We start from the raw sequence: 26,016 nt of genomic DNA on the forward strand, positions 1-26,016 counted from the left end.
GACGCCGAGGCGCGGCTGGCGGCACTGACATCGGCGGCCCTGCCTCTCCTCCCTCGCCCCCGGCCCTCCCCATGTGATCGGTCTTAATCCCGGCAGTGTGCGCGCGTGGGGCTCCATTCCGCGGTGCCCGGTCTCCGTGCCAGGGTGGGTGCTCGTGTGTGCGCCTCTCCTCCCCATCCCCCTTCCCCAAGAATAAAAGAAGAACCAAGAGGCGTGCTTAGAAAATAAATAAATAACCACCACACACGCGTCCCCAGAGCGGAGTCGGCGGGGCTGGCGGCGGCGGCGGAGGAGGGACGCGCGGAGAAGGCAGTAACTTTAAAGCCAGCTCAGAGCCCAGACCTCCAGCCGAGCGGTTTGCAGCGCGGCGGCGGCAGCGGCGGCGCTTAGTGTCTGGCCCGCCGGTCCGGTCGGGGTGTGCAGTAGGACGGACGAGCAGCGCGTCGCTGTCTCCCGGCGGCTGGAGATGTCCGAGCCCAAGGCAATTGATCCCAAGTTGTCGACGACGGACAGGGTGGTGAAAGGTAAGCGGCACGCCGCGGGCGCCGGGGTGCACCGTGTGTGCCGCAGGCACCCGGGCAGCTTGCCTCCCCTCCCCCGCCCTGGGTTCTCTCCCGGCTCCAGCCACGGACCTTCTAGGATATTGTGCAACCCTCGCACCCCCTCCTTCGCGCGCCCTTACCCCACGCCTCCCACCCAGCCTTAAGTTGGGGCATTTTTATTTACGGGGGCGTCAGTTGGCAAATGGCTGAGCCTCGGGGAGGTGGCTGCGGGGGTGGCGGTGGCGGGAGGGGGCGCCCGGGGGGTGGTTGCTGGCAGGGTGTAGCTGCTGTGACAGAAATAGGAAGTGGGTGGCTGCTCGCAGGCTTGCATAGGATCGGGTTTATGGTTTTCTTTTGCAGAGGGAGGGGTGATTTATGGCTTTTAAAAAATTAATATGGCATTTTTATGTGGTTGTGGCTTTCCACCGACTGCCTGGCTAGGGCAGGGTTCTCTCGGCGCTCCATTGCAGCAATTCCCTCCGCGCCCCCTCCCCCTCCCCCTGGAAGGGCCTGCACAGGACTCGCGAGAGAGCGGGAGAGCGTGGGGGGAGCCCGGCGTTGCCTTCCGCGTGGGGCGGGGGCGGCCTCAGGCGGAGCGGGTGGCTGAGGGGACGCGAGGGGCGCGCAGGAGGCCGGGAACGACCCGAGAGTCCCTCTGCCGCCACCGCGGGATTCCCCCGCAGGTCCTGAGAAAAGACACGAAAAGCATCTCTCTAACCTCCTTCGCCACCCCCAGCCTTCCCCCGCGGACCTGTCATTGCTCTTGAATGGTTCCCCAGTGGTGGAGCACACCTCCCCAGTGGTGAACTCGCCCCGCTCGTTTCCCCGTGTCCCTGGCACCTCCTTGTTAATGGGCCGTTTGGTTCTCCCTGGGCCCGGGATCGTCTACTCCTGGCAGGATTGGCTCTGGGGTTGCTGGCGGAGAGAAGTCGGGACACTTAGGGCGAGGAAGGGGACAGGCAGTGGTCTCATTCTCTGTTGCACTGGGGCATTTATTCCGCGGTGGAGTGTTGGAAGAACCGTCCTACGGATCCTGGAAGGATGAGACAACAGAGCAGATCCACCAGGATTAAGTAGTATCCCTTATTCCTGGGGTCAGGACACAGCAGAGCTGGGTTGGGTATGTGCTAGGTTCAGAGCGGGCCTCTGGAATTGGAAGCAACGCTGGCGAGTGTTTGTGTTTGCGTGTGTGTATGTGTATGAGCGTCTGTGTGTTGTGTAGAACAGAAATAGAGATAGTATCTAATGTGGCTAGAGCATGCAAGTAGAGTGCAAAGCAATAAAGTCATTTGCATCATGAGCCCTTAGGTGAAGTAACCCAGCAGCCTAAAGATGGTGATAACAGAAGTCATTCTGGGGCTTCAAAACTGTTCATTGCTCCATTCACATTTGCTCAGTTTTTTAAAGTTGTGTGTGTGTGTGTTTTCTCGTGGCGTTGGGGGAAATATGGTCTCCTTTTTTAAGAAAAAGAGTAAAATATCTTATTTTGTTTGCTTATATTAGAATCATCCCTGCTTCAGTGCAGTATTCATAGACCCGTCAAAATAAGGACATATCTCTGCAAAATAGGACTACAGATAGATGCACAGCTATTCTTTCTGCAGGCATGGATCCTCCTGTAAACGGTCAATTCAGATTCATTCAAAAGAACCATGTTTGTATTAAGGGCTTTTATTGACATTTAAAGATATTAAGACCTGTTGCTGAACTATTAGAATAACAAATCTCTCCCTAACTTGTGAAATTTAGATGTAACTCCAAACTGTATGTTAAGAGCACCTGTTTTCAAAACAATTAATGTAAAGCTTGCAATTCAAATGATAGCAGTAAATGTGTCAGCAATTAAAAAACACTCCTGCACACACAAGATCACATTCCCTATTTTAAATCACAAAGTGTATATTCTTAATGTAAATGTAAAATTATCAATTGATGAATTATCAATTGATGAATATAAAAATGTTTGTTCATACATTCGGGCTTGGTATTTTTACCAGTTAATGTGAGAGTCCATTCAACCATTCCATGGCTGTTTTGTCTTACTTTTTTTCTAGTGCTATATTATATATATTATAAATGGCTTTACATTATAAGTATACATACTTATTCATAATTACAAAAAATTGTTTTACATATTGCAGAATTGGAATGCAAATGTGGGTAATAGGTTCAAAATAGGAAAAGTTAATTTTGCTTTTGTTTTGATAGAGTGATGTGAAATGGTGAAATTTTGTTTATAAAAAAAAGTTTTATTGATGAGTTGTGATTTTTAAGGTGGACACACTGTTTTATGTTTTCTTATAGATTTGATATTTTTGGCTTAACAAGCATCAAGTGTTGGATTCAACATTTTGTCATTTGCATGATTTTTACAATTAATTATTCGAGATGATCTGTTTTGATGATCAATCTACTATGAAATAGCAGTTCCCCTTGAATATGTATACACATGCTTAGTGAATAAAAAGTACATGTATGATGAAACATTACCAAACAATTTTTCATATTTATAGAAAGATAAGACAGTTCATGAAACCATGACTTGACTTTAAATTTTGCTAGAACTTTATCTCAGTGCTCTGAGATTGACTTATTCTTTAAATCAGGAAAGGAATTATCCTTGCGGAAGTCTCTGTGTTCCCTACACTTACTTTCTCTCTTTTAACCAAGTACAGTTAAAGGTATTCACTTACACAGAGAAATAAGAGGTATTTGGATCATTGTTACCATGGTGTGCCATGCTGTTGTTTATAGTTACCTTCATTAGTATGTGGCTTTTGTTACAAATTGCTATTTACAAATAAAGGTGTGCTGTGGTTGTGTTTGTAGTAATACCATGACGTGACAGCTTTCTTGACTTTTACTTCCAGAATGCAACTTTAGAAAGGTAGGTTGAGTTTGTTTCAACTAACTGTGTAATGTTTCAGGTTTGCAGCATCTTCTAGAGTGTATTTAGAGACCCTGATCAGTTTTCTAAACCTTAAAAGTGAAAGGAAATGAATGGCAGCATTGGAGATGAAAAGCATTCATTTAGATTACCTCAAAAAAAGTTACTTCATTTAGCAGAACTAGTGCTGTTTCATTTTGACTGTTTTTGGATAAAAATAATGGAAAGTATAAAAATTCGGAGAGAACATCTTAGTAATGCCATTTGTTTGAAATCAGAATAATTTGATTCATTTACTCTTTTACATTTTTGGAAAAGAAATGTAACATAATATAAGGACAAAGACCGAGGGCAATAAATAGAATAGCTACTCCTTTCTTCTCCCCCACAACACACGATAGTTTGTTTTTTTCCTGCAGTGGTGCTCCACAGACCTTTTTCCAATCTTCAGCTTCTCTTCATTTCTCCTTGCCTGTTCCTGCCTTTAACTTCTCATCTGGCCCTAACATTCCTTCTGGCTGTAGGACTTTGGTAAATGACAGCTAAATACTTGGAGGAAATTAAACCATATGTGGCCATTGTGTTGCTTTGTTACATCTCCTGCCCTTACCTCTGTTCCCATCTCCTAGTATTTTGTAATGGGCCTTTTACCTTCACCTGAACTAATTTTAATGGTAGAAATTCCAGACACCATGGCAGGTTGTTAAGGGATAAATTCCTGGGTAGAGTTTTGGGAAATTTCTCAAAGACTCTGGGTAGGGCCTTCTTGTCAGGTTGCTTTTGGCTGTGAGGAGTCCTAGAAAAGGAGCTGTCTTTCTGTGTATTGTCAACTTATGTACTGTTTGTGTAGAAAAAGTACACATAGGGAAGTTCTGGTAAGATATCTAAGATCATATAAGCAAGAAGAGGTATCTAAGTAAAATATTAAGTAAAGATTCAAGCCACCAGTGTTTCTAGCTGAAGAGACTGGTAATAAGTAAAAAGAAAACAAATACGGAGTATTAACTAATGCTGTTTCTTTGCAGTTGTTAAGAGCTTATTGTGAATTTATTTTACTGAATATTTCTTACCATCAGTTGAGTTATTCTATGTATCTGTTTTCCATTTGAGTATAGTAAAACCTCATTAATTCAGTGTCATTAATTGAAAGTTATTATGATTAAATGTCAGTGTTCAATGATGTGGAGAAAGGGGTCCGCTAATCTAATTAATACTATAAACAACACGATTTGGGCATAGTTAATATATTTGAGAACAAATTTTTTCAGGACTTAGTGAACTGTGCAAATTGATGCTGTTAATTACAAATTAAATTGATCTGTTTATCACTGTAAAGTAAATATAACACAAGTGCATTGTTTTCAGAACGTTCTGTAAATTAAGGGTTAAGGCAACAGTTGAGCCTGGGATCCAGAGAAATTCCAATGATTTAAAAATGCCGTCAATAATAGTTTTTTGGGATCTGTGGGGCAGAACCTTTACATGAACAATCTATTTGAATACATCCAGTTAAAATGTGAAAAAAGTTAATACCTTAAAATCTAGTTACTCTAACATTTGTTTATAATATGCTTTTAAAAATCTTTTTGTGTCTCTATGAACTGTTTTTATTTGTAATTTTAGAGATATGAAATATGATTTTGATATTACTGTATATTTATAACTTTTATAATTGGCCTCATGCTTTTCCTTATCTTTTTTGTGTCAGCCATGTGCAAAGTTGAAACTAATTATGAAACTGAATAAAGAATCCATTTAGAGTGACCTCATTGGAAAACAGCATTTTTCTAAACATACTCTCTCCTTTTAACACAGGGGTCCCCAACCCCAGGGCCATGGACCTGTATTGGTCCATGGCCTATTAGGAACAGGGCTGCACAGCAGGAGGGCGAGCCACCAGGGAGCAAAGAAAGCTTCATCTGTATTTGCAGCCGCTCCCCAGCGCTAGCATCACTGCCTCAGCTCCACTTCAGATCATCAGGCATTAGAATCTCATAGGAGCACCAGTCCCTGGTGCCAAAAAGGTTGTGGACCGCTATTTTAGCAAATCCAGTTAAATTACCATTTTGAAAGTTTTGTGAAGATATTGGACACTTGTATAACTCTAAAGACCGATGATGATTCATGATATGGAACTTTGATAAGTACTGAAAAATCATTTTGTCAATTTTTTCAGCAACTTTCTGGTGTAACATTCTCTTGATGTTCAAGAGGGATATAGTGAGATTTTGAATTATAGCTTTATGTAATTACAACTTTATGTCATGGGGTACTTTTCCCATACATAAAAGTGCAATAATTATGCTCGTCATCATTTGTGAGAATCAGAGGATCATTAAGTGGGATTTGAGAGCCTGAATGGTTATACCTGGGCCACTTGCGTAGGAATGGCAGTTCAGTCACTGCTGAGACAGAATTACAAATGATGACATGTGGATATATATTCAAGGTTACTCAAGAATAGTCAGAATCATTAATATTGAAATCCATGAATACCTTGGATGTACAACAGTGGCTTATGGTGATATTTTATAGTTGGAGAAATGGAGGCAGAATAGATAGAATGGTCAGTCACAGGTGGGACTAGCATACAGGTAAGTGTAAGCAAATATTTCCTGTAGCAAAGATGCTCTTCTCTCTTGAAAATCTTTTTGAAACTGTCACTTCTTTTGGTATATTTAAGATAACTTTTTTTTTCTTCTAATTTTGCTTTACTAAATTGTAAATTGTAGTTGTATATATAAGATAGTTTTATTAGGAGAAATTTTATAGCTCTGTATTTAGAAATTTAAATTCTTATGATAAATATAATCTGGTTTGGTCTTGGCATGAGGTTTACTAAAGGAAAATTGTTAAGCATTGTCTTCTGTTCAGGTAAATATATACACAGAAATAGAAATAGCATACTCTCTTTAAGGAGTGTTATTTACTATTATTTGGAAGGGTATTATTTTAAGCCTCTTCATCTGAACTACAGATAATGATCCATACTGTTGCTTTGGTTTGAGGATTTTTTTATTTCTAGAGGAAGCTAAAGTAAAAATATCAGCCATTGCTTTTATGCATTCCACTCCTTTTTTAAAATACAGTCATCAGGTGGGAATGATGTGGGCTCTGAAACAGTTTATAAAGACAGTTTATAAACTGTCTTTAGTCATCGACATTTTCAGCATTTTTAACATTTCGTTCTATAATATTTTCACCTCCTATATTCATAACAGGCTGTATTCATTGACAGGCCTTCAGTTTTATTTCATATAAGAAGTCAAATAAAACATTTCATATTCCTCCATGGTTAGTGTTCTGAATAATGGCATAAATCAGACATACTATTGGCTTGAGGATCTAGACTTGTTGCTGGGTCTCAAATCCGTTTCACAAGTGTATACTCGGGTAGTTGAAGTCTTACTATTAAAAAACAATTACAAACCCTGACTGAGGAAGCAGTGATCAGTTAATAAAATGCTGCATTTTTTAAATTAGATGGATTCTTACTGAGATCAGAGAGAGGAAGAACTTCGTGTTTTTCTTCTTTTTATGCCCCTAATCCATGCTTTTGCCTCACAACAAAGTATGTTATGACTCTTTTTAAAAAGGTTGTCTATCTGACTTCTTTGAACTTCTCTTTCTGTCTCCTGTAACTGGAAATTCTGCACATGTCTGCAAAGAGAAAAACAAGGAGATATAAGAGGTTTATGGTAACAACTACGTCCAGATTATGACATACCATTTTACAATGTTTGTCAATTTCAGGTACTTTCTACAGTTGCGAAACCAGAAAAATGATGGTTGATGTTCAGAGAGAGACTTTTATTCATATGGAGCTAAATTAAAAAAAATTAATCAGCTCTAAGATTTTAATACTTAAAGAGTGTCTTCAGTGTCTGTATAACCCCAGTTTTTCTTTTTTTGGGAGGAGTTATTGATTTAAAATGTTTTTTCGTCTCTATGTAGCATTAGAATGTTTTGGAAATTCTAGTATGTCAGTGTCTAAACTATGTCTCCCAGGTAGCTGCATATACTTGGAAATTATTTAACATTTGTTAATATGTGTATTTAAGGTTTTAGTTTGGGAAATATGGTCATTGAACCAGTAGTGCCTAACCCAATGCCTTGCTCGTTATGCACTGAATAAATTCTTATTGAATGATCTGGGCATTGCAAAAATTTTTACGTGCTCCTGAAGCAATAAATGGAGAAAAATTACATGTTTATTTTGAGTTATTATATTGAGTTCTGATCCTTTGTAAATGGTTCTATATGGTGACTGATTAATTGGAATGCTTCCTTCTCCAGCTATATTAATGAGAAGGAGGCATTATAAGGAGGTGACACAATTTGAAAGCATTTTTGTTGTTTGGTGATTTGGACTGGCTTTTTGCCATTTGAGTTTAAAAGGCTAAATCCTTTTTAACTTAGCACATTAGCTTGAACTTTAAAGCTTTCTTTTAGTTCTTGTTGTATTTCACCTTAGGCTGATCAATTTTTGACAAGTGAAAAAAGATATGTTAATCACTCAGTGTTTGATTTATTGGGTGATTTATGTATTTTAATTATTGTCCACACTTGGACTTCAAAAGAAAATGAAAACAAAACAAAACAAAACAAATAAAACCCTCTTCCTTTGTTTATATCTCAATTTATCATTCTCTGTACTGCTTTTGTTATCCAGAAATGCAGCCTTTTCCAGCATAACCTCCTGCCCTGCTCTGGCCCCCAGAACGTCATTGGATGCTCTCCAGTGGGAAGTTATATGGGCTGTGAGAAATTTTTAAAAAGTGGCACCAATTCTGCTGACGCCTTATATTCTCCTAAGTGAGCTTTAAGCCATCCCTTGATATTTGTTTTTAAACATCTTGTAAGCTGTTCCATTTTATCAAATTAAAAGCACAGTGCATTCTCTTAAAATGACTGAACTGAAGTCAGGATTTCAAATTTGTTTTATTATTATTATTTTTCTTTTTACAAAGGAATTATAATTTTTTATTAAACCTGACACTGTTGGTCTGTTATGCATATTTAATGCTAATAAATTAAAGTACATGCATATCTTCTCTGTGTGGGTCTGATTATTGGCATGATAACAATTCTCATTCGATTCTCATTATTTAATCTTCAGTTCAAATGTTATTTCCTTTGGGACTCACATCTCTTGGTACTTTCAGTTGGAGTAAAGATACTCAGTTTCTTCATTCTCATAGAGGACATCTTGAACAGAGCATGTTGCTGTGATGATTTGTTTACCTGTCTGCCTTTCCTCCCCAGGAAGCAGCCCAGGAGAGTGGGACCTGGTTCCATGTATCTTTTTATCTTTAGTTCCACCCCACCCCCCCACCCCCCACCGGCACAGTGCCTGCTGTAGAATAGGTATTCGGTATGTGGTTGTTAAATGAATGAAATAACATATAAAGAATAAGAGAGATTTTAATCTCTAAACTATGGGGTTCTTTTCTACTTTGAAATTTTGTGGATCTTAAATCATGGCAGCTAACAAATATCTGATGGGTTCCTTGATTTGTAAGTGCCAATCTCATAGGATTTTTTCCCCCCTCAAGTTTTGAAATGCTGTTTCATTTATTGGAATTATGTTTTTTGCCTAATAGCAAGTCTGCAGAAGCATAGTTGGCAAGAATGGCTTACCCAGGGAGTGCTTGGTTTTCAGTGGGTCACTGTCAAAGGATGTATATGTCGATCTTCTCAAAGATGGGTGATGGTTTTTTCCTCAGGAAGATTAGTGGTAATAGGTTGGGGGAAAGCTTTTGTGGCAAGCATCTTGGAGGTCTGGATTAGATCTTATAATTCTATTGCTTACTTAGAGAAATGTGTAAATGCAAATGAATAAAAGTTAATACATTGGGAATCAGAACAAATATAAAACATACTGCAAGCCCAGCTTTGAGATGTCTGTGTAATACTTATAAAAGTTCTTGAGGCCCATCACATATATACAGGCTGCTTGTGAGTCAGCTCTCCTGATTCATCTACATGGTGAATGTTTTGAGAAAAGCCAGCCCTGAGATCCACATCAGCAGGAGGCAAGTATGGAGAGGCGCCGCTCTCAGCCTGGCTCTTACAGAGTCCCACAGAACCTGCACTAACCCAGACATGGTCATGTGGCCCCCATTAAAGCAGCTGGCCAGGGTTTTCCAAGCTCTGGTTTGTAGGCCAGGATTTAATTTGTCTCTCTCGCACAGAAGTACTTTTCTTTCAAGGAGTCGAAGACTAGGGAAACTATAGTTTTCTACATAAAATCTTATCATTGTCAGTTTCTGTGAATTTGCATTCAGCAGCCAGGAGGGGATCTCTCCTGCTTTCACCTCTGGTCAGAATTCTCCTTGTACTTCCAGAAACATGTGGAAAGTTTAGAGTATGTTAAAAAAAAAAAAAAAAGAGGTCTCCCTTCCACCCCCAAGTGATTAAAGACTTTAAATTGCAACAGGAACTGAAAGATTATTCAGTCTTAAAAAGAAAAAGTTGAGTGGTGATTCAACTATAGATTTCAAGTATTTAAAAAGTCTCTTTCACAGTGGATCACACTCATGTCCATCACCACGAACAGCTGAGTACGAGAACACCATTTGGAAGCATCAGGGAGTTAGGTGATTTTTTTCTTTTTGCCCAGTCAAGGGCATTTAACATTGGCATAGATTGTGGGGATTTTGTGAACGGAGAGAATAAATGATCCTCATTTATTTGGGTTGCAAATGTGATCTATATCTAAAATTATGAAATTTGAAGCTGGAAAAATATTGGAAATCTATCTCCTTATCTGGAGCAGAGCCAGTCTCTGATTAGGTACTAGGGAGAGAGAGTTGAGCATACAGGGGTGGGGGTAATCTTTTCTCTCTTAATACTTGCTTAGGTCTGAGCCTAAGCTAAACAAATAAGACTCAGACTTGGAAGGTGCACCAGAAATCTAGCTCGGGCCATCTGCAGTGTGGAATCCCCTGTCCAGTGTCCCTGACGGATGGTAATCCCATTGCTGTGTGGACACATTTAGTGAGAAGGAGCTCCCTATTTCCTAAGGCTTCCTGCCCTGTCCTGGCCATTTCTGTGTGCCAGACTGTTTCCTAGTTTGCCCTCAGTCAGATGCTCTGAAATATACAATTATTGTTTCTAGCATCACCCTATAGACTTCAATAAAATGAACCTTACGTGTCTTTCACAGGAGACCTTATTTGATACTAAAAGCCACTTTCATGTTTTTAAGCCTTCTAGCTCTTCCCCACATCGCATCGTTTCAGGGTCCCTCGCCATCCCAGTAGTCTTACTTCACACCATGTCAGGTTGTCGGGGTTTGTTGATAACAGAGAAGTGAGCAAAGGTTCGTCTTGGCTTGCCTCCTTGCGAGGAACCTTCAGCACCTTGGGCTTGAATGCTTCAGTACTCTTGTCTTGCCCTTCAGTACCCTTGTGCTAACCTATAGACTTCTTGGAACTCAAGCCCTTCATGGTGGCCCAGTCTAGCTTCCGTCCCATGGTGTCCCTTGGCTGGACGAGGACTGCCGCTGTCATGATGCTCTTATTCCTCATCACCTTGTTATTGGAATTCCCTTCATTGTATCTTCTCTAGTTCCTCTGCAGGTTTAAGGTGTCAAATACCTAATCTGCTCTGTAAGGAGGAACTTTCCAGAAAGCCCGAATAGTGACACATTTTAACAGTGACTTTCTAGAGGCGTTGCTTTCATTGTGCTTGCTTTTATTCGTAATACGGGAAAGTAACAAAGATAGCATGATCACATGACACCATGGTGGTATTAGTGGGGTAATTGAGGACAGGATAATTCTTTTGAGGCAGCTCAGCACCCACTTCATCAGAGCTGAACCTGCCTCTTCTGCCTGCTCGTGCTTCTGGCACCCAGTCTTAGAAGGTTGTTGATAAACAGCTCCTGAGGCCATTGAATTTGGCTTACCCAGTGAGTTCAGTTGTAATTTGATAACTAGTTTAAGTTTCGCTGAGGCCTGGAAGAGGTCAGTGACTTCGAATTGTGGTGTCACAACACATTTCTGTGTTACACTCAGCTGTAAGGCATTAACAGCTACCGATAAAATCCAGAAGTTTGCAAATAACTTATTTTAGCATATCTGTGTATAAACTAGGGTGGATTCAAGTTCAACCCTAAAATGTTACTTTCACTTGTGTTCTGATGTGTTTTCTTTTGCAAGAAAGTAATGGAGCTACAGGTGTCATGGTGGGCATTTTGCATAACTTGCAGTCTCGAGATTACCAGTATGTCTTTAATCACAGTGGAAGTTATACATTCTTGTAATCTGTGGCAGTGTTTGCCTTATTTCCATGAACATTTTTGAGAATAGCTTGTTAGAGTTTGGGTGTACTCATGTCAGTGTTTTGTGCAAGTGAATGTAATGTGTTCTTGATAGGAAAAAAAAGGCTGAGACCTGAGATTAGAGAATACAGCTTTGCTCGCCAGATCTGAAGATTGAGTAAATCTTGAAATGTATAGGTAGGCAGCTCTGGGGTGATTTCAAGGTACTCTGTGAAACTTGTCCTCAAACATCTCCCAGGGGCCATGCCTGAAATTCTATGAGTAATTATTTATTTAGGATAAGATTGGCTGCATTTGATTGAAGTTTCAGAAGGAACTGATCTTTAAAAAATAATTCAGCGAATTAACTAAATTTTTCATTTTGCCTTTGGGTAGTACTGAATCCAGGGAACGCCTGTATGTCAAGAGCCTTTTTGAGAGTGAACTTTCATGTCACTTTTTAAATCCAAACTCAATGCCTCTTGTATCACTTAATTTTCTATCTTGCTCCCTTCAAGTATGATATCATATCCCAGTGGGTCAATTAGATTAAGAAATCCATTATTCAGTGTAAAATGGCCATTGAAAAAAATATTATTTCCTTCATTTATCTATCGTTCCTCCTTCCATCCCGTCCATGCATGCATCAGTTTTAGCGCCCACTGCTTGCCTGGCTCTATGCTTTGTTCTCAGGGCTTAAAATAAAGTAGGCAATCTTTAAAGATTACTGTCCAGCATGGAGTAGGGGTGTGAAAGCAAATCACAATGCAAGTTGTAATTATTTTAATAACACAAGATGCAACATGCTGTGGAGTGTGGAAAAGGGAGTCATTAACTATCTTCATAGACTGTACTTTCATTTTTTTTTTTTTTTGCAAAAATAAATGGAACAAATATTATTTTGTGTATGTGTAGTATATATAGGCACATTGTTAGGATGTAGGCTTATTTTTAAATGAAAATGGCATAAAAAGTGCTGCAAAAGTAATGATGAGTGTTTATATCTGGAATTCCGTGGCTGTGATAGTTCACCTGTGAGCCAGGTATATGAGAGAGAATCATGGATTCTTTAAAAGTAAACTAGTTCAGCTGTCTTCCAAAAAATGTTAAAGGGTTAACAAGAGCCCCCTCCTTCCCCACACAGTGCTTTTAGTGAGGGAGAGGCAGCATCAATTTGGAAAGGGCATAGGTTTATGGTTTGATAAAATCTGCATTTATAAATTTTTAAATTAATTTTTAAAATAATTTTTATTTTTCAATTAAAGTTGACATTCAATATTATTTCATTTTTGTTTCAGATATACACCATAATGGTTAGACACTTGTATAATTTATGAAGTGATCCCCCTGATAAGTCTAGTACCCATCTGACACCATACATAGTTGTAACATCATTGACTATATTCACTATGCTGTACCTTACATCCCGGTGACGGTTTTCTAACTATCAGTTTGTACTTAATCCCTTCACCCTTTTCACCCAATCCCCCAACTCCCTTCCATCTGGCAACCGTCAGTTTGTTCTCTGTATCTGTTGAGTCTTTCTGTGACAAAACCTGCATTTCAATCCTGCTTTTCGCACGTATTAGCTGAGTATTTATGGGGAAGTTATGTGACCACCCTGAACCCATCTTCTTACTGAAAAGTGGAAATGATCATTAATATTATCATTGCAAGGCGGTTGTAACCATGGGAAGGACTGTGAACCACGAGAGGGCTCAAAAAGAGCCCTCAGTACTTAGGTATTATTTTATTGTTGGACAGCTCCTTTGAAAGCTCAGCTTTCTGCTTCTAGAAGTAACCTGCATTAAAGTATATACTACGTCATCTCCTACCCACTATCCAGTCCATCATAGTGTGGGGGCCTCCACCATTCCTCTGACACAGCTTGGCAAAGGTCACTAGTGACTCTAATTGCTGGTTTCTGTGATATTTGACATGATAGGCCATCTCTTCTTGAAACGTCATCGGCTTTCACGGATTTCCTCTGTCTCTGACTTGTTTGTCAGCTCCTCGACTGAATCCTAAGTGTTGATGTTCCTTTATCCCTTTACAAGTTCTTCCAGGCAATTTCATCTCCTTATACTTAGAGTACTGACTACTGCTTATAGGCTGATGAATAACACATCTCTTTGCAACCTATCTTTTTTCCAGAGCTTTCTCTCAAACCCTGTGTACAGCAGTTGCTGTGGATAAAGTGAGGTTATCTGTTCTCCTGTGTTTGCTATCCTGGGTGATGTTAACACCATCTATGCAGTTAATTAAACCTGTCTTTCAGTTCAGGTCTTTTAAATATTTCACCTAGTGCTTCAGCAGTCTCCCACCATTAGTCTCTTTGCTTTCATACATTAATTTTCTCATATTGTTACTACAGTAATCATTTAAAAATGAACATCTGATTATGCTAATCCCATATTTGATAGTTAATCTTTTTCTTATTGATTTATGGGAACTTTTTATATATTATGGAATTTAACCCTTCCTTACTGCATGAATTTTGAAACTATTACTGTCATGTCACAGTGTACTGATTTTAAGTCTATTACAGTGTGAGTTCTTAAGCCCAGGGAGAACATTTTTTTATTCATATGTGTTCTGAGTGCTTATCTGTGTTTGGTCGATATAAAGTTGATTGAACTAAACTACTTAAAATCCTAATGATACCTCCTGTGGCTTTGTATTTGTTTTACCTCTACAGGCTAAGCAAAATAAGCAAAGAACACTTGCTTATTATTGTGTCCCTATTCTGTGTAAAACTTCACCAGTTCCCTCAGGCACAGCTGTCTGCTCTACTTCTTATACTTGGTACACACAACGTATCACAAGCATTTGCAACAAAACTTTCTATTTAAGTGTGAAGTCATCCAGGGCAAGGCCTCATCTACTTCTCCCCAGTGCCTTGCACGATGCCTGGTACATAATGATTCTTCCCCTCTCCCAAGCAAACGGATTGACTGGAAAAGGTATATGTATTCATCACAAAAACATAATGATCTTAGTACTTCTTTTTTTTTTCGCCCTTCTAGTATCATACTTTTTATTAATGTAGCCCAAGTTGAATTACTTTTTTTTTCCAGTGCCCTTGGCGTATGTGGTACCTGACCTCTTCATCCCCCTCCCCAGGAATTTTTATATAAACCTGTAAGCCAGGTTCCCTTCACTCTAGATTTTATCATTATTTTATACAATTCTAAATACAAACTTTAAGGTAATGCCATAATTTGACTTAATCATACCTTGTCCTCTGGTTCTAGCTTTTTTAGATCTTTTATGTAAACATCTGGATTATTTTCTCTCTTCGTTTTAGTTATTTGCCATAATTTATATCCATGGCGAATTTGTCTAGGCCTTTGCCCAAGCCTGGCAACCAAATGAATTTTTGGAGCCAGTCGATCTGGATGCATGAGTTCACAAATCTTTATTTCAGGTTCCGCATATGCAACACGGGGAAAATATCCTCCCTTGTGTTAATAAGAAGCTTGTGGCTTCTGATAAAAAAAAAAAAAGGTGCTTGAGTAATTATCTTTGATCTTTTCCTTACCTAATTGTTGTATTTTTCTATAGCTGTACTTAGGAATGATAAATTTTTAAAAATGTCCAATGCTTTTGCTTACCCTGAGATTTATTTTAATCTTTTGTCATCTCAGGGAGTGGAAAACATGAATTTTCCAGGGGTAATGATTAGAGAGTAGGTGTGTTTATTACTGGCATATGTTGTGGCATACATTATTTTACACAGTTATATTTGAAGAGAATACTTTGTTAACTTGTGGGCTACTTTGCTTCTCTGTCGGATCTTGCTCAAAGTAAATAAATAATAAAATACCTTTATATGTTTTTGAGATATATGTTCTCTTCTAAAAATGTTAATGACATGAATCTGTGTGCCCTGCAAATGCATTACCTAATTCTGTCCTTCCAGTGACTCTGAGGCTAGGGGAGGTTCAGTGCCTTTCCAGGGTCACACAGCGAGTAAGTGGTGGAACAGGAATTTGGACTCCAGCAGTCTTGACTCTGGATCCTGGCCTTTTACCACCATAACATTAAGTTGAAGTGCACAAACACAAGACCGAATTCATTAAGCAGTGTGAATGAACTGATAGAGAATAGACTTTGTTAGGGATTTGTTTTTATATAAAATATTGTGGGTGCTGGAAATTATTTAAGTGAGAACAGAACTGGATTTTCTGTGGGAGAAAAATTGAGCAGTTTTGTGGGGCAAGTATTTCCACTTCCTTTTTAGAAATATGTACCTGAGGCTTAGAAACAATTGGTAGACTATAGAACAGGCTGTCCTTGGCATTATTGACCTTATCGTGGTGTTACAAGACAGGCTAATGTAAAACATGAAAAGTCCTGACTATAAGTTGCACAAAAAAGGTATTTGTATTAGGCTTTGAATTAGGCTTTGAGTTTTCCTCTAGGTTAAACTGAAAAAAAAAAAAAAAAATCTAGTCCTAGCTATTATAGATACTTCTGGCTTTTGTTTTAGAGATTTTGCTTCTTTATATTCATTTTCATATTTTTGTCACTAAAGCAAATAAAGGAAGCCACACATAGCTAAAGTGAAAGCCACTTCAAGGAGACGTCACATGAAACATTTTGAGGAGGGAGTTATGTGGTTTCATTGTAACATTTTAGATGCAAATACGAATTGTTTTGAGATTAGGATTTTTCATTTACCATTTATAATTTCTGTACTGTGATGGATGTTTAGGACCAGCCTTGTTTAATTTTCATTTGGATGTAATTATTTAAAAGAGTGATGATTCAGATTCAGAATTTTAATGCTTCTCTGAGGCAGGTGATTAGAGAAATTTATTTCTTTATTCACATGATTACTAAACACATTTCTGATCCAGCTGATTTTGGTTGACTGAGAAGTCTTGTGGTTGTGAAGCAGCTGTAGGTCTGAGGCTCAGGTGGAAAGGAAGGTGAACACCCTGCCTTGATTCCCTGAGTCTGTAAATTAATTCGTGGAGCTCCAGTTTTCATACTGGGGCCTCTGGCTTTCCCTTGCTCATGGCTAATACCTCTCTCTGTAGTGGGAAAATTTATTCCCTGCTGGAATCAGCTTGGGTTCAAATTTTCTTTTCTTCTCCTTTTTCCTTCTGTGACGTTTTTGTGAGCGTTGGACTTCAAACATGACCTTTTTTTGGTGGTTATTTAAAAGTGTTCATTAACAGAAGAATAAAATCAACTAATTTTAATTCCTAAGTAGGAGTACAACCAGGGTGTTTTAGTTCTTATTTTGTTACATATATTGAAATGTAAGGTATTTCATGGCCTGAAAAAACAAAATATACATTTCAGCTTTCCTGCTGTGTGTGTTTATTTTAATTCTTGAGCCAGACCTTGTCTGAAATAAGCTTTACCTTTTAAGGAAGTTGATACTGAAATATGATTATGCCTAGTGTTTATTATTGCATACACAGATAATTTGAATGTTATTAGTATAGGAAAAAAAAACAAGGTAAGCCTGTATTCAAATAGGAATATCTAAGTAAAATAACCAATGACTAAGTATTCCATTCATTCCACGTATGAACGTGAAGAATATATAAGAAATACATTTGGATACTGTTGTTTAAAATGAGGCTTTAACTTGTGTCCTAAGAGTGAAATTGAAAAGTAGAAGATTAACATAGAGAGTGCTTCTTTTGAGAATTCCCGTGGTAAATACAACTTCTGAACTCCAGTGTTTTTGCTTTTTCTTGAACTAATGAGGAAGGCTAGCCTACTTGTGGTACATTCCAGGTTCTAGCATTTTTTCTTGTGGAAGAGAGGCATGTACTTGGAGTTTCATCGTCACAACATTTGATTAGAATTCAGTTGGAATGGACATAAGTGAGATTCATTATGCGATTGCTTCTTCAAGTTCTTAAAAAGTGGAAATGTGCATTAAGTTGTTTTCTGTATATCTACTATTTTAAATAATTTTTCCCTTTCACTCTTACGTTACACCGTGTATTGTGAAATTGTGCACTTCTGTATAAGGTTTCCAACAGTGAGTTTTTGTGAATGATTTGATTTATTTCCAGAATGATAGAATTGTCTGAAATAATGTATATTTTAAATGATTATGTAATTATGTTGTAATTATGTTACAGGTAATAAAGGTGCCATCTGTTCTTGTTTGAACTTCTGTCCTTTGAAGAGATATCACCAGTAATGATATTTTGCTTTTGATTATGTGGCATGTATTTAAGATATTACTTCCTCCTGAACTGCTATCCCTACTATTTCGAGATTTTCATGAATGAAAGGAGAGAGTGGGAGAAAAAGCTGTGTTTCTTGTAGTCAGGGCAATAGTATAGCAGCTAGAAGTGGTGTTTGTCTATAGGTCACCCTTAGTTAATTTGTGTTGTCATGCAAGAAACCTTTTCATGCATTTAGCTCAAGACATGGCATTGTGGAGAATTCATTATGTGCTTCTTCTAGCTCTTTCTGATGGAATCTGGTCTAGAATGTTGAGGTAATAGAAAAGACTGAAATGGCAGGACAATGGCACACCATCTTCATAGACCTACCTGCTTCTATTTTAGAAACACTTTACCATTCTTTTTTGCTTCTCTTTAAATTGGACCCATTTGGATTAAAATTAATCTTCATGAGGTGACTGCTTGGTTTCAGTTATTTTTATTTTTTATTTCATTTTTTATTTCTTTTGTTTCAATTATTTTAAAAAATGCTTTTAAAAAAATCTCTGTGGTAATCCTTGTGAGGTGGTTAATGTGGAAACTTATTCTACTTAAGAATAATTTGTGGGTCAGAGAAGTTAAGTAATTTGTTCATGATCACAGAGCTAATCAGTAGAGAAGCTGAGATTCTCAAACAGAACACTTAAAAATTATTTTGAAAAATTTCAAACATATATAGACATTGAGAGAAGCGGACAGTTAACCCCCATGTACCTGTCCCACAAGGTAATCATCAAGATATCAGGATTTCATTACATTTGCTTTATCTTTTTTCTTCTTTTCTCTTTGCTGAATATTTTAAAGTAGATCCCAGACATCATGTTTTCAAATGTGCAAATTTTGACTTTGGGACCAACATTTTATCTCTATACCAAATTGTCTAGGTGTAGAAGAGAATGACATAATATGAAGACTGTGAACAAATAGAAACCATACTTTTCTAGAAAATGGGTTTGTATCTGTAATCAGTTTCCTTGATATGGATAGTTGTTCTTCATTTGTTAATAAAATAGTAATAAAATAGCTGATACTTTCTGAGTACTGATTCTGGGCTAGGAATAGCCCCTCATGCTTCATGCATATTAGCTCATCTAATTCACAATAAACCTGTGTTGTGTAATCCTTTCTGTGGGTTCAAGTTGCTTTTTAAAAATAAGTATCTCTTTACGTAAAAGTAAAATATTCTACCTTGCATTAAATTGTAATACCTTTCCCATTCCTTCTTAGCTCTATACTAATTATAGTAGCATATTGATGGAAGGATAGAAGGTTACTGCTGCTCACAAGTGTGGTCCATGGACCAGCAGCATCAGCATTGTGTGGGAGCATTGTAGAAATATAGAATCTCAGACCATCTCCCAGACCTTCTGAAGCATAATCTACATTTTAAAGAAGATCCTCAGGTGATTGAATGCATATTAAAGTTTGATAAGTCTTGGATAGCACTTAAACATGGCTCTAATTCCAATCACCTGAAAAACTTTAAAGTTACTATTACCTAGCCTTACCCCTGACCATTGAAATTAGACTCCCTAAGTGAGACCCTAGCATCTTTTTTTTTTCTTAAGGCTCCCAGGTGATTCTTAAGTGTGGCTGGGCTTTGAAATGCACTGGTTTAACAGGACTAGAGTACCTTTCCATCCTGTTTCCGCTACTTTGCACTGAACAAAACATTTCATCTTGTAAATTGTATATTGAAAATAATGCTATCAATATAAATGAGAGTTGAAGATGAAAGAAATTCTGGATTAAAACTGAATCGTTTTGGTGATGATAATTCATTGATAACTGTAGAAAATAATTCCTTTTTATGCAGGACTGAACTTCACTGTTCTTATCCTTCTTTGGCATAGGGAATGAAAATGCTGCTAACATTTATTGTCCGTGTTTTTGTTCCATTCTTTTCTTCAGGTGAAGAATTATACAGAGGGAAACAGGGAGATGTGGAATATCAAATGTATAGAAACTGGACCTAGAGTCATTAAATAAATTTATGAGATTACACTGGATAGGATTCTAAGTATTTTAATTTTTTTTCTTAAATTTTTTTCTTGTGTGTACGTGGATATTTGCTTTTCTTTAAGTCAGTGTCTGTAATTTTAGGCGTATAGTTCTTTCACCTGCAGTTACCAGGTGCATAGTAAATGAGGCCCAATGAGCAAAGGAATTGCACAGAAGAGAAATGGAGTGTTTTGTGTTCCTTCCCTACTTGCATATGGTGGGGTGGTTTAGAGCATGGACTCTGGAGCCAAACTACCTGCATTGCACTCTAGCTCTGCTGCTTATTTGCTGTGTAACCAGGGGCAAGTTAATTATGTGCCGCACATGTGTGCTTGTTTGTTTTTTAATCTGTAAAACGACAATAACAGCACCTAACTGTAGAGTTGTTGAAGTGATTAAATGAGTTTATTATATGTGTAAAGCACTAAGAAGAATGCCTGGCACTTATTAAGTGCTGTGTAAGTTTTTGCTGATAGTACTGCTATTATTAAATATTCCATACCTCAAAGAAAAAAAGGTGGCTTATATATGAAAGCATAGACTCTTAACCCAACCGTTATAACATCTGAAAGATCCATTAGGTTAAAACAAGATTTTTGTTCGGGAAAATTGGGTCCCTTGATTACACAAGAGGTTCAGACATATTCCTTATTACATTGGGTAAGTGGGTTAATCAGTCCACCCTTGACTGAAGGGTGTGTGTGTGTGTGCCAGCAACACTTATCTCACCTACACAATTAACCTTAGTTTTGTTGAAGTACTTTATATTCTTTGAATAAGAGCCACTGAAGAAATTCAACTTTTAGTCTTTAAAATAATTGCTTTCCCAAAAGCCCTCTAGTAGCACATTTGAGTATTTTTAAAGCCATTCATTAGATTAGTAGCATTTTATAGTTTGGCTTTATTTGAGGAATGGCAGTAGACATGGAGGAAATGTGGCAGACAGATTAGGAGGCAAGCACGGTAGGCCTGGAGTCATCAGGATATTAGAACTATCAAATATGGTTACTTCTTGGGGCTAAAAGATTATATTTTAGCCCATTGCCTTTATTTCACAGATGACAAAATTATGGCTGAAATGTGAAGGTTTTAATGGTCTTAATGAGAAATGCACATTGTATTTTTACTTATTTTTTAATACTTTTCACAATTAAATATATTTTATACATATGTACATATATATGCCAAGTGTAGCAAAAATAATGTAATAGCAAGCTTGAATATTTTTCTACAATAAAATATTTTTGTGTCTATTTTTATATTTCTTCAAAGTTGTGATTTCAGCTAACTAGTGGATTACATGCATTTCAGAATAGAATATGGTATCTCTTTTTTTATGGGCAAGATTAGGCATGTTTTTATTGGCATTGAAAAAATTGCTGTGTGAAAAGAGTGACTGTTATTTAACATTTAACTTGAAAGTTCAAATGTGTTCAAAAGAGCCCATTTGACAACAGTTCTGAGTCACAAGTATTAAAGGATAAATGAAACAAGGATTTCTTATTCTTAATCAGGGTTGAGGGAAAGAGCCAATCTTCTGCAGAGGAAATGACTATAAATGGTCTTTGCAGTTAAGACATCGTCTGTTGCAACAACTGTCTTTCTGGTTGGCCTGGTTTTCCCCTTTCTTCACAGAGTATTGCTGCAAAAAACACCTTATTCTGCCATTTGACTCTTCAGTTTTCTCTTGTTCCCTGCATAAAATTAAATTTTCTTGCTCTTGCTTTTGAAGCTTTGTGTAGCCTTGGTACCACCAAGCTGCTGCCTCTGTTTTTGTTTTGTTATTCTCATCTTGGAGACTTGTTCACTGGTACTCAGTATCTTTGGAAGGGTTCCCTCATTTCTTGCCAGATGACAACAAATGAATCCCACTCCTTGGTCCTTTTATAGTTAGCTTTTGGGGGAAGAAAATTTAGAGAGAGAAAATGAAAAAAAATTGTACTCTCAACACTGAAGTTGGAATGGCATTCACTCCCACTGATGGACTTTTTGGTCCCTGCTGATATTTTTAAGCCCTTAGGGTAGGGATTGCTTTTCCTTGCATTAGCGATGTAATAATGCATGCCAAGGTAACACCCAATACTAATTGACTGTGAAATGCTCTTGTGTTTGTTTTAACAAACATCTGTAGTTTCTGAACTCTGTTTTTTAAAATATAATTCTCTAAGTCAATTGTACTAAAAGACTTGTGTTTCTACCTTTTACTTGAGTTAAAAATACATAAAAAAATAAACATGTAAGGACATGTTCATCTCTGTAGATCTGTTGTCCTGGTGTTTGTTTATAAGCATTACCGACTGTAACATATAGGTGAGAAAACTGAATCACAGTTTTGGATCACACAGATTACTGACAGACTTTGAAGCACAAATCATGTACTGTATAAGAGTCTTATGATAGCTAGTAATATAAATCACATCAAAACCATATTGTCTTGTAACTGGAAGTCAAAAGGGTAGATGTGACTTGAAACATACACATCAGAGTTCTCCTCTTTTCCCCTCTTTGATTCTTTCCTTAGTCGACTTTAAAATCATGCAGGCTTTTTCCAAGTAATGATACCCTCCAGGAAATCCAGACTTACACAGTCTTTTCACTAGAGACCTCAGAATAGGCCTGACCTAGTATCCATCAAAGTCCACATGATCTCTCTTAAAAGATTCTGATCGGATCATATGCCCACTTTTGGATTAGTCATTGTGTCAAGGTCTGATAGGCCAGCTTACTTACAAAGTAATAACAGCCTAATTACAAATTAGAATATTGTTTGTTGAACTCAAAATTGGAATGAAGAAATAGCTGATTGTGTCCTGTTTTGGTCAAACTCTTATAGCCTGAAGCATTGTCCTTTATCTACTGCAAATATATTTCTAAGAACCTTAACCAATCAATCACCTAGAATCCGAGCCCTCTCCAGGATAGGAAACACATTGAAATATTATTATTATTATTTGAATATGCCATTGAAACTATTCAATGCCATGCTGATTTGTTTTTAAACTATCATGTTCCTTTAGCACCTATACTGTTATAATATCAATATAATATGGAAGTAAACAATTTAGTTTTAATTGGTTATATTTCAAGGTAGCTGTTCTTGGGTAGTTTACAGGGAATGCCTCCTTAATGCTAATACTAATCTCAAATGTGAACTCTTGTCATCACAATTTGGGGTAGCTACTTCTGGATTTTTTTTAATCTGCAACTGTGTATATAAATTCTTAATAGTTTCTATAAGATAGAATACTATTTTCTGATCTTGGTCTTAGATTGAATGATTTTTGTGTACTCTTCAGTAATACTAGTTAGTTTATACAACTTATAGCTGGTCTAGAAATTTGTTGAAATTATGGAACACTAAACAAATGCTTATGGGTTTGAATGAACCTTAAATGGGGCACCTCCACTAATTTATAGACTTTCCTTGGAGACATGCCAAACAGCTAAAAATCAATAGATTATAACTTTAGTCACATTTAAATAACATATCACTAGCTTTTAAAAGTGTTGATGTAATGTGTTCCTCATTCTTTTGGGGGGCTACACATTATTTGAAGGAAGGTAAGATAACTTTCTTTCTGTTATTTTTTCTTAAAGCCAGGCTGCTTTTTTCAATCTGCTGTAACTCTGAGAGGAAATTCTTTGCCTTTAAAAGCTCAGTAGCTCATAGGAAATTCTCTCAATGTGTGCCTGCTTTTAAAATAATTTTTTTTCATTATGTTCTCATTTGCTGCCAATTTAAAGATTTTTTTTTACATTTTTGTTGAGAGATTGCTTGTCCAGCATATATGGACCTAGTATACCTTAAGAGATGTGGAAGCCTGAGTAGAACAATTTAGGAATATAGAGCATTTAGAAAAAGTGAGAATCTCCAAACTAATTATTATTGTGCATTTCTTAGATTCCAAGTCCTTTTTTGTGAAGTTGCATGCGAGTGGTAATGTACAGAGGCCAGAACTTTGGACTGTCAGAATTCTCTTGAATTTATAGTGGGTTTTATGTTCACATTGAAAACAGTAAGAGAATGCTATTAGATTCAAGTATAAGGTTTTAGAGACCCTAACTTTAAAGAAACCTATCAAATCTTAATGTCTTCCATCTTCAGCTACAAAAGAAACTTATTTTGTTAATGGAAGATACCTATCATATTTCTGTTCTTGGTTATCTGTTGCATATCTTTATGTTAGTACTATGTAGTAGATATACAAATACTAGTTATTGCAATACTAAGTATTCATGCAATCCTAAAAATGTAGTTTTAAGAAGCCTAATAATTTTAATAAGGCTCCTAGATTAATGGTTTATTTTAAGATTGGTTAGGTAACTATGATGCCTACTTCTTACCAATTTGTCCTAAATCTAAATATATTATTAAGCCTGTTTGCTTACTACTTTCATGATTTCTTTCAAAAATATTTCATTATTCAAGGAAGGGTAAATATTTCTCTGTGTTTCATGGGAAAATCTTTTTTAAAAAGATTTAATATTGAAGTTCCTTTTCTTAAGTATGCTGTAAACTTATTGAAAAGGAATAATTTAATTTGTGCTGGGTTTTCCGAGGTCAGGTCTTTTAAAAGCAAATGTGAGTAAGTTATTTTAGTAGTTGAACTTTTTTCCTACCATTCATTGGTTTAAATTTTTCTGAATCCATTTCTTAAAAATGCAAATCCAGTATTTATTCTAAAGCATGCATGTATGCTCTTTATTAGTGGGCAATTATATTCCAAAATTGCTTTGATGTTTTAATTAAACTATTTTTTTAGAAAATGAGAAATAATAATAGTCAACATTTGTTAAGTGATTATATGTATCAAGTACTGTTCCAACCTATTTTCCATGTAGTAATTTATTGAATATACAGAACAACTCCAAGAGGTAGGTACCATTATTATTTCCATTTTTCAGATGAAGAAACTGAGTCAGAGGGACTAAGTTTCCAAGGTCATACAGTTTGTAAGTGGCGACATTGGGATCTCAGCCCAGAGTCTGTGGTTCCAAAGACATCAATATATGACGATTATGCCCTGTGCATCTCAAAAGACTATGATTGCTGAGATTGTCAGCAAGTTGATCAGCAAGTGAACCAAATCCACAAAAATCCAGTTCATTAATTAGCATTCTCTGATTTTGCAAAAAAAGGACAATATTGTCAGTATCGAAATATTATTTATATGGCAAGTAATATTATGTCGTGTATTTAACTGTGACGTTATTTCTGTGTTTAATTTTGAGCCTCCTATTTTAATCATGATCATAGAAATCTGTCTAAATCTAAAGGATGACAAAATATACTAGAAGATATCAAATGAAACCATATAAAGAGTTTGAAGAGACAGAGACTGTTTAGTCTAACATTTAAGATTGTGAGTAGATAAGGACATTCGTTTGTCTGATAACTTCACAAATACATGAAATTGAAGGAAAATTTTTACTATCTTGATTATGGATTCAATTAGTAGATATTACATCACTTTACCATTGGAGAAATTGAAGGGTCGTATGTCTGTGTGGTTGTGGTTATGGTTGTGGTTGTGTGTGTGCGTCTGTGTGTGTGTGTGTGTGTGTGTGTGTGTGTGCGTGCATATGTGTGTGTGTTGGGAATACTGACATGAGGAGTGTCATGACCATGAGGGATGACCTGGTTTTATTTTGCTGAGGACTGTTTGGATGGCTTTGTCTAGCTAACTGCAGTCAGATTTTTATGGAAAATGACTGGAAAGTTGAGAAGGTTTACTACGCGAGAGAGGAGAGACCAGAGGAGGGTAGGGTAAATGCCCTGAGGAGTGGACCATTAAGGAAAAAAATATTTAAAGAGGATTTCAAGGATACTTGCTTTGTTATATGTGAAATGACTCATTTTATCTTCCCTCAAAAACTTTTGTAAAAATTGATTTTATTTGGTTAGTGCTTTTGAAGTTAAGTTTGTGTTTTTCTCAAATGCCTCATAATAAAAGATGAACTTCTGGGAGGGGAGACTGGCTGTAGGTGACAGCCACAACCAAGAAAGCCCACTTACATCCAAGTTACAGAGGTAGAAATTTCTTGATAATGTTTTTAAGTACTAATGTAACTATAACATACTTGAGAATAGTTATAAATCTGTATAAATACTTAGGTTAC

The 26,016-nt window shown here is 37.2% G+C and overlaps 1 protein-coding gene across 2 annotated transcripts in view; it reads left to right on the forward strand.

Annotated features, from left to right (window-relative positions):
• The window catches only part of PPP3CA (protein phosphatase 3 catalytic subunit alpha), a 310,822-nt gene that overhangs the window by 1,155 nt on the left and 283,651 nt on the right, over positions 1-26,016 (forward strand). Inside the window, exon 1 of one of the 2 annotated variants that reach the window (XM_011361515.1) lies at positions 7-524. The exons of the other annotated variant lie outside the window; for it this stretch is intronic. Within the exon in view, the coding sequence (XP_011359817.1) occupies positions 467-524 (58 nt within the window). The 5' untranslated portion in view covers positions 7-466. Of the gene's footprint in view, positions 1-6; positions 525-26,016 lie in introns of those variants that run through there. 2 annotated transcript variants of the gene reach the window in all.

Source organism: Pteropus vampyrus, unplaced genomic scaffold (genome assembly GCF_000151845.1).
Source record: "Pteropus vampyrus isolate Shadow unplaced genomic scaffold, Pvam_2.0 Scaffold67, whole genome shotgun sequence".
Lineage (NCBI taxonomy): Eukaryota > Metazoa > Chordata > Mammalia > Chiroptera > Pteropodidae > Pteropus > Pteropus vampyrus.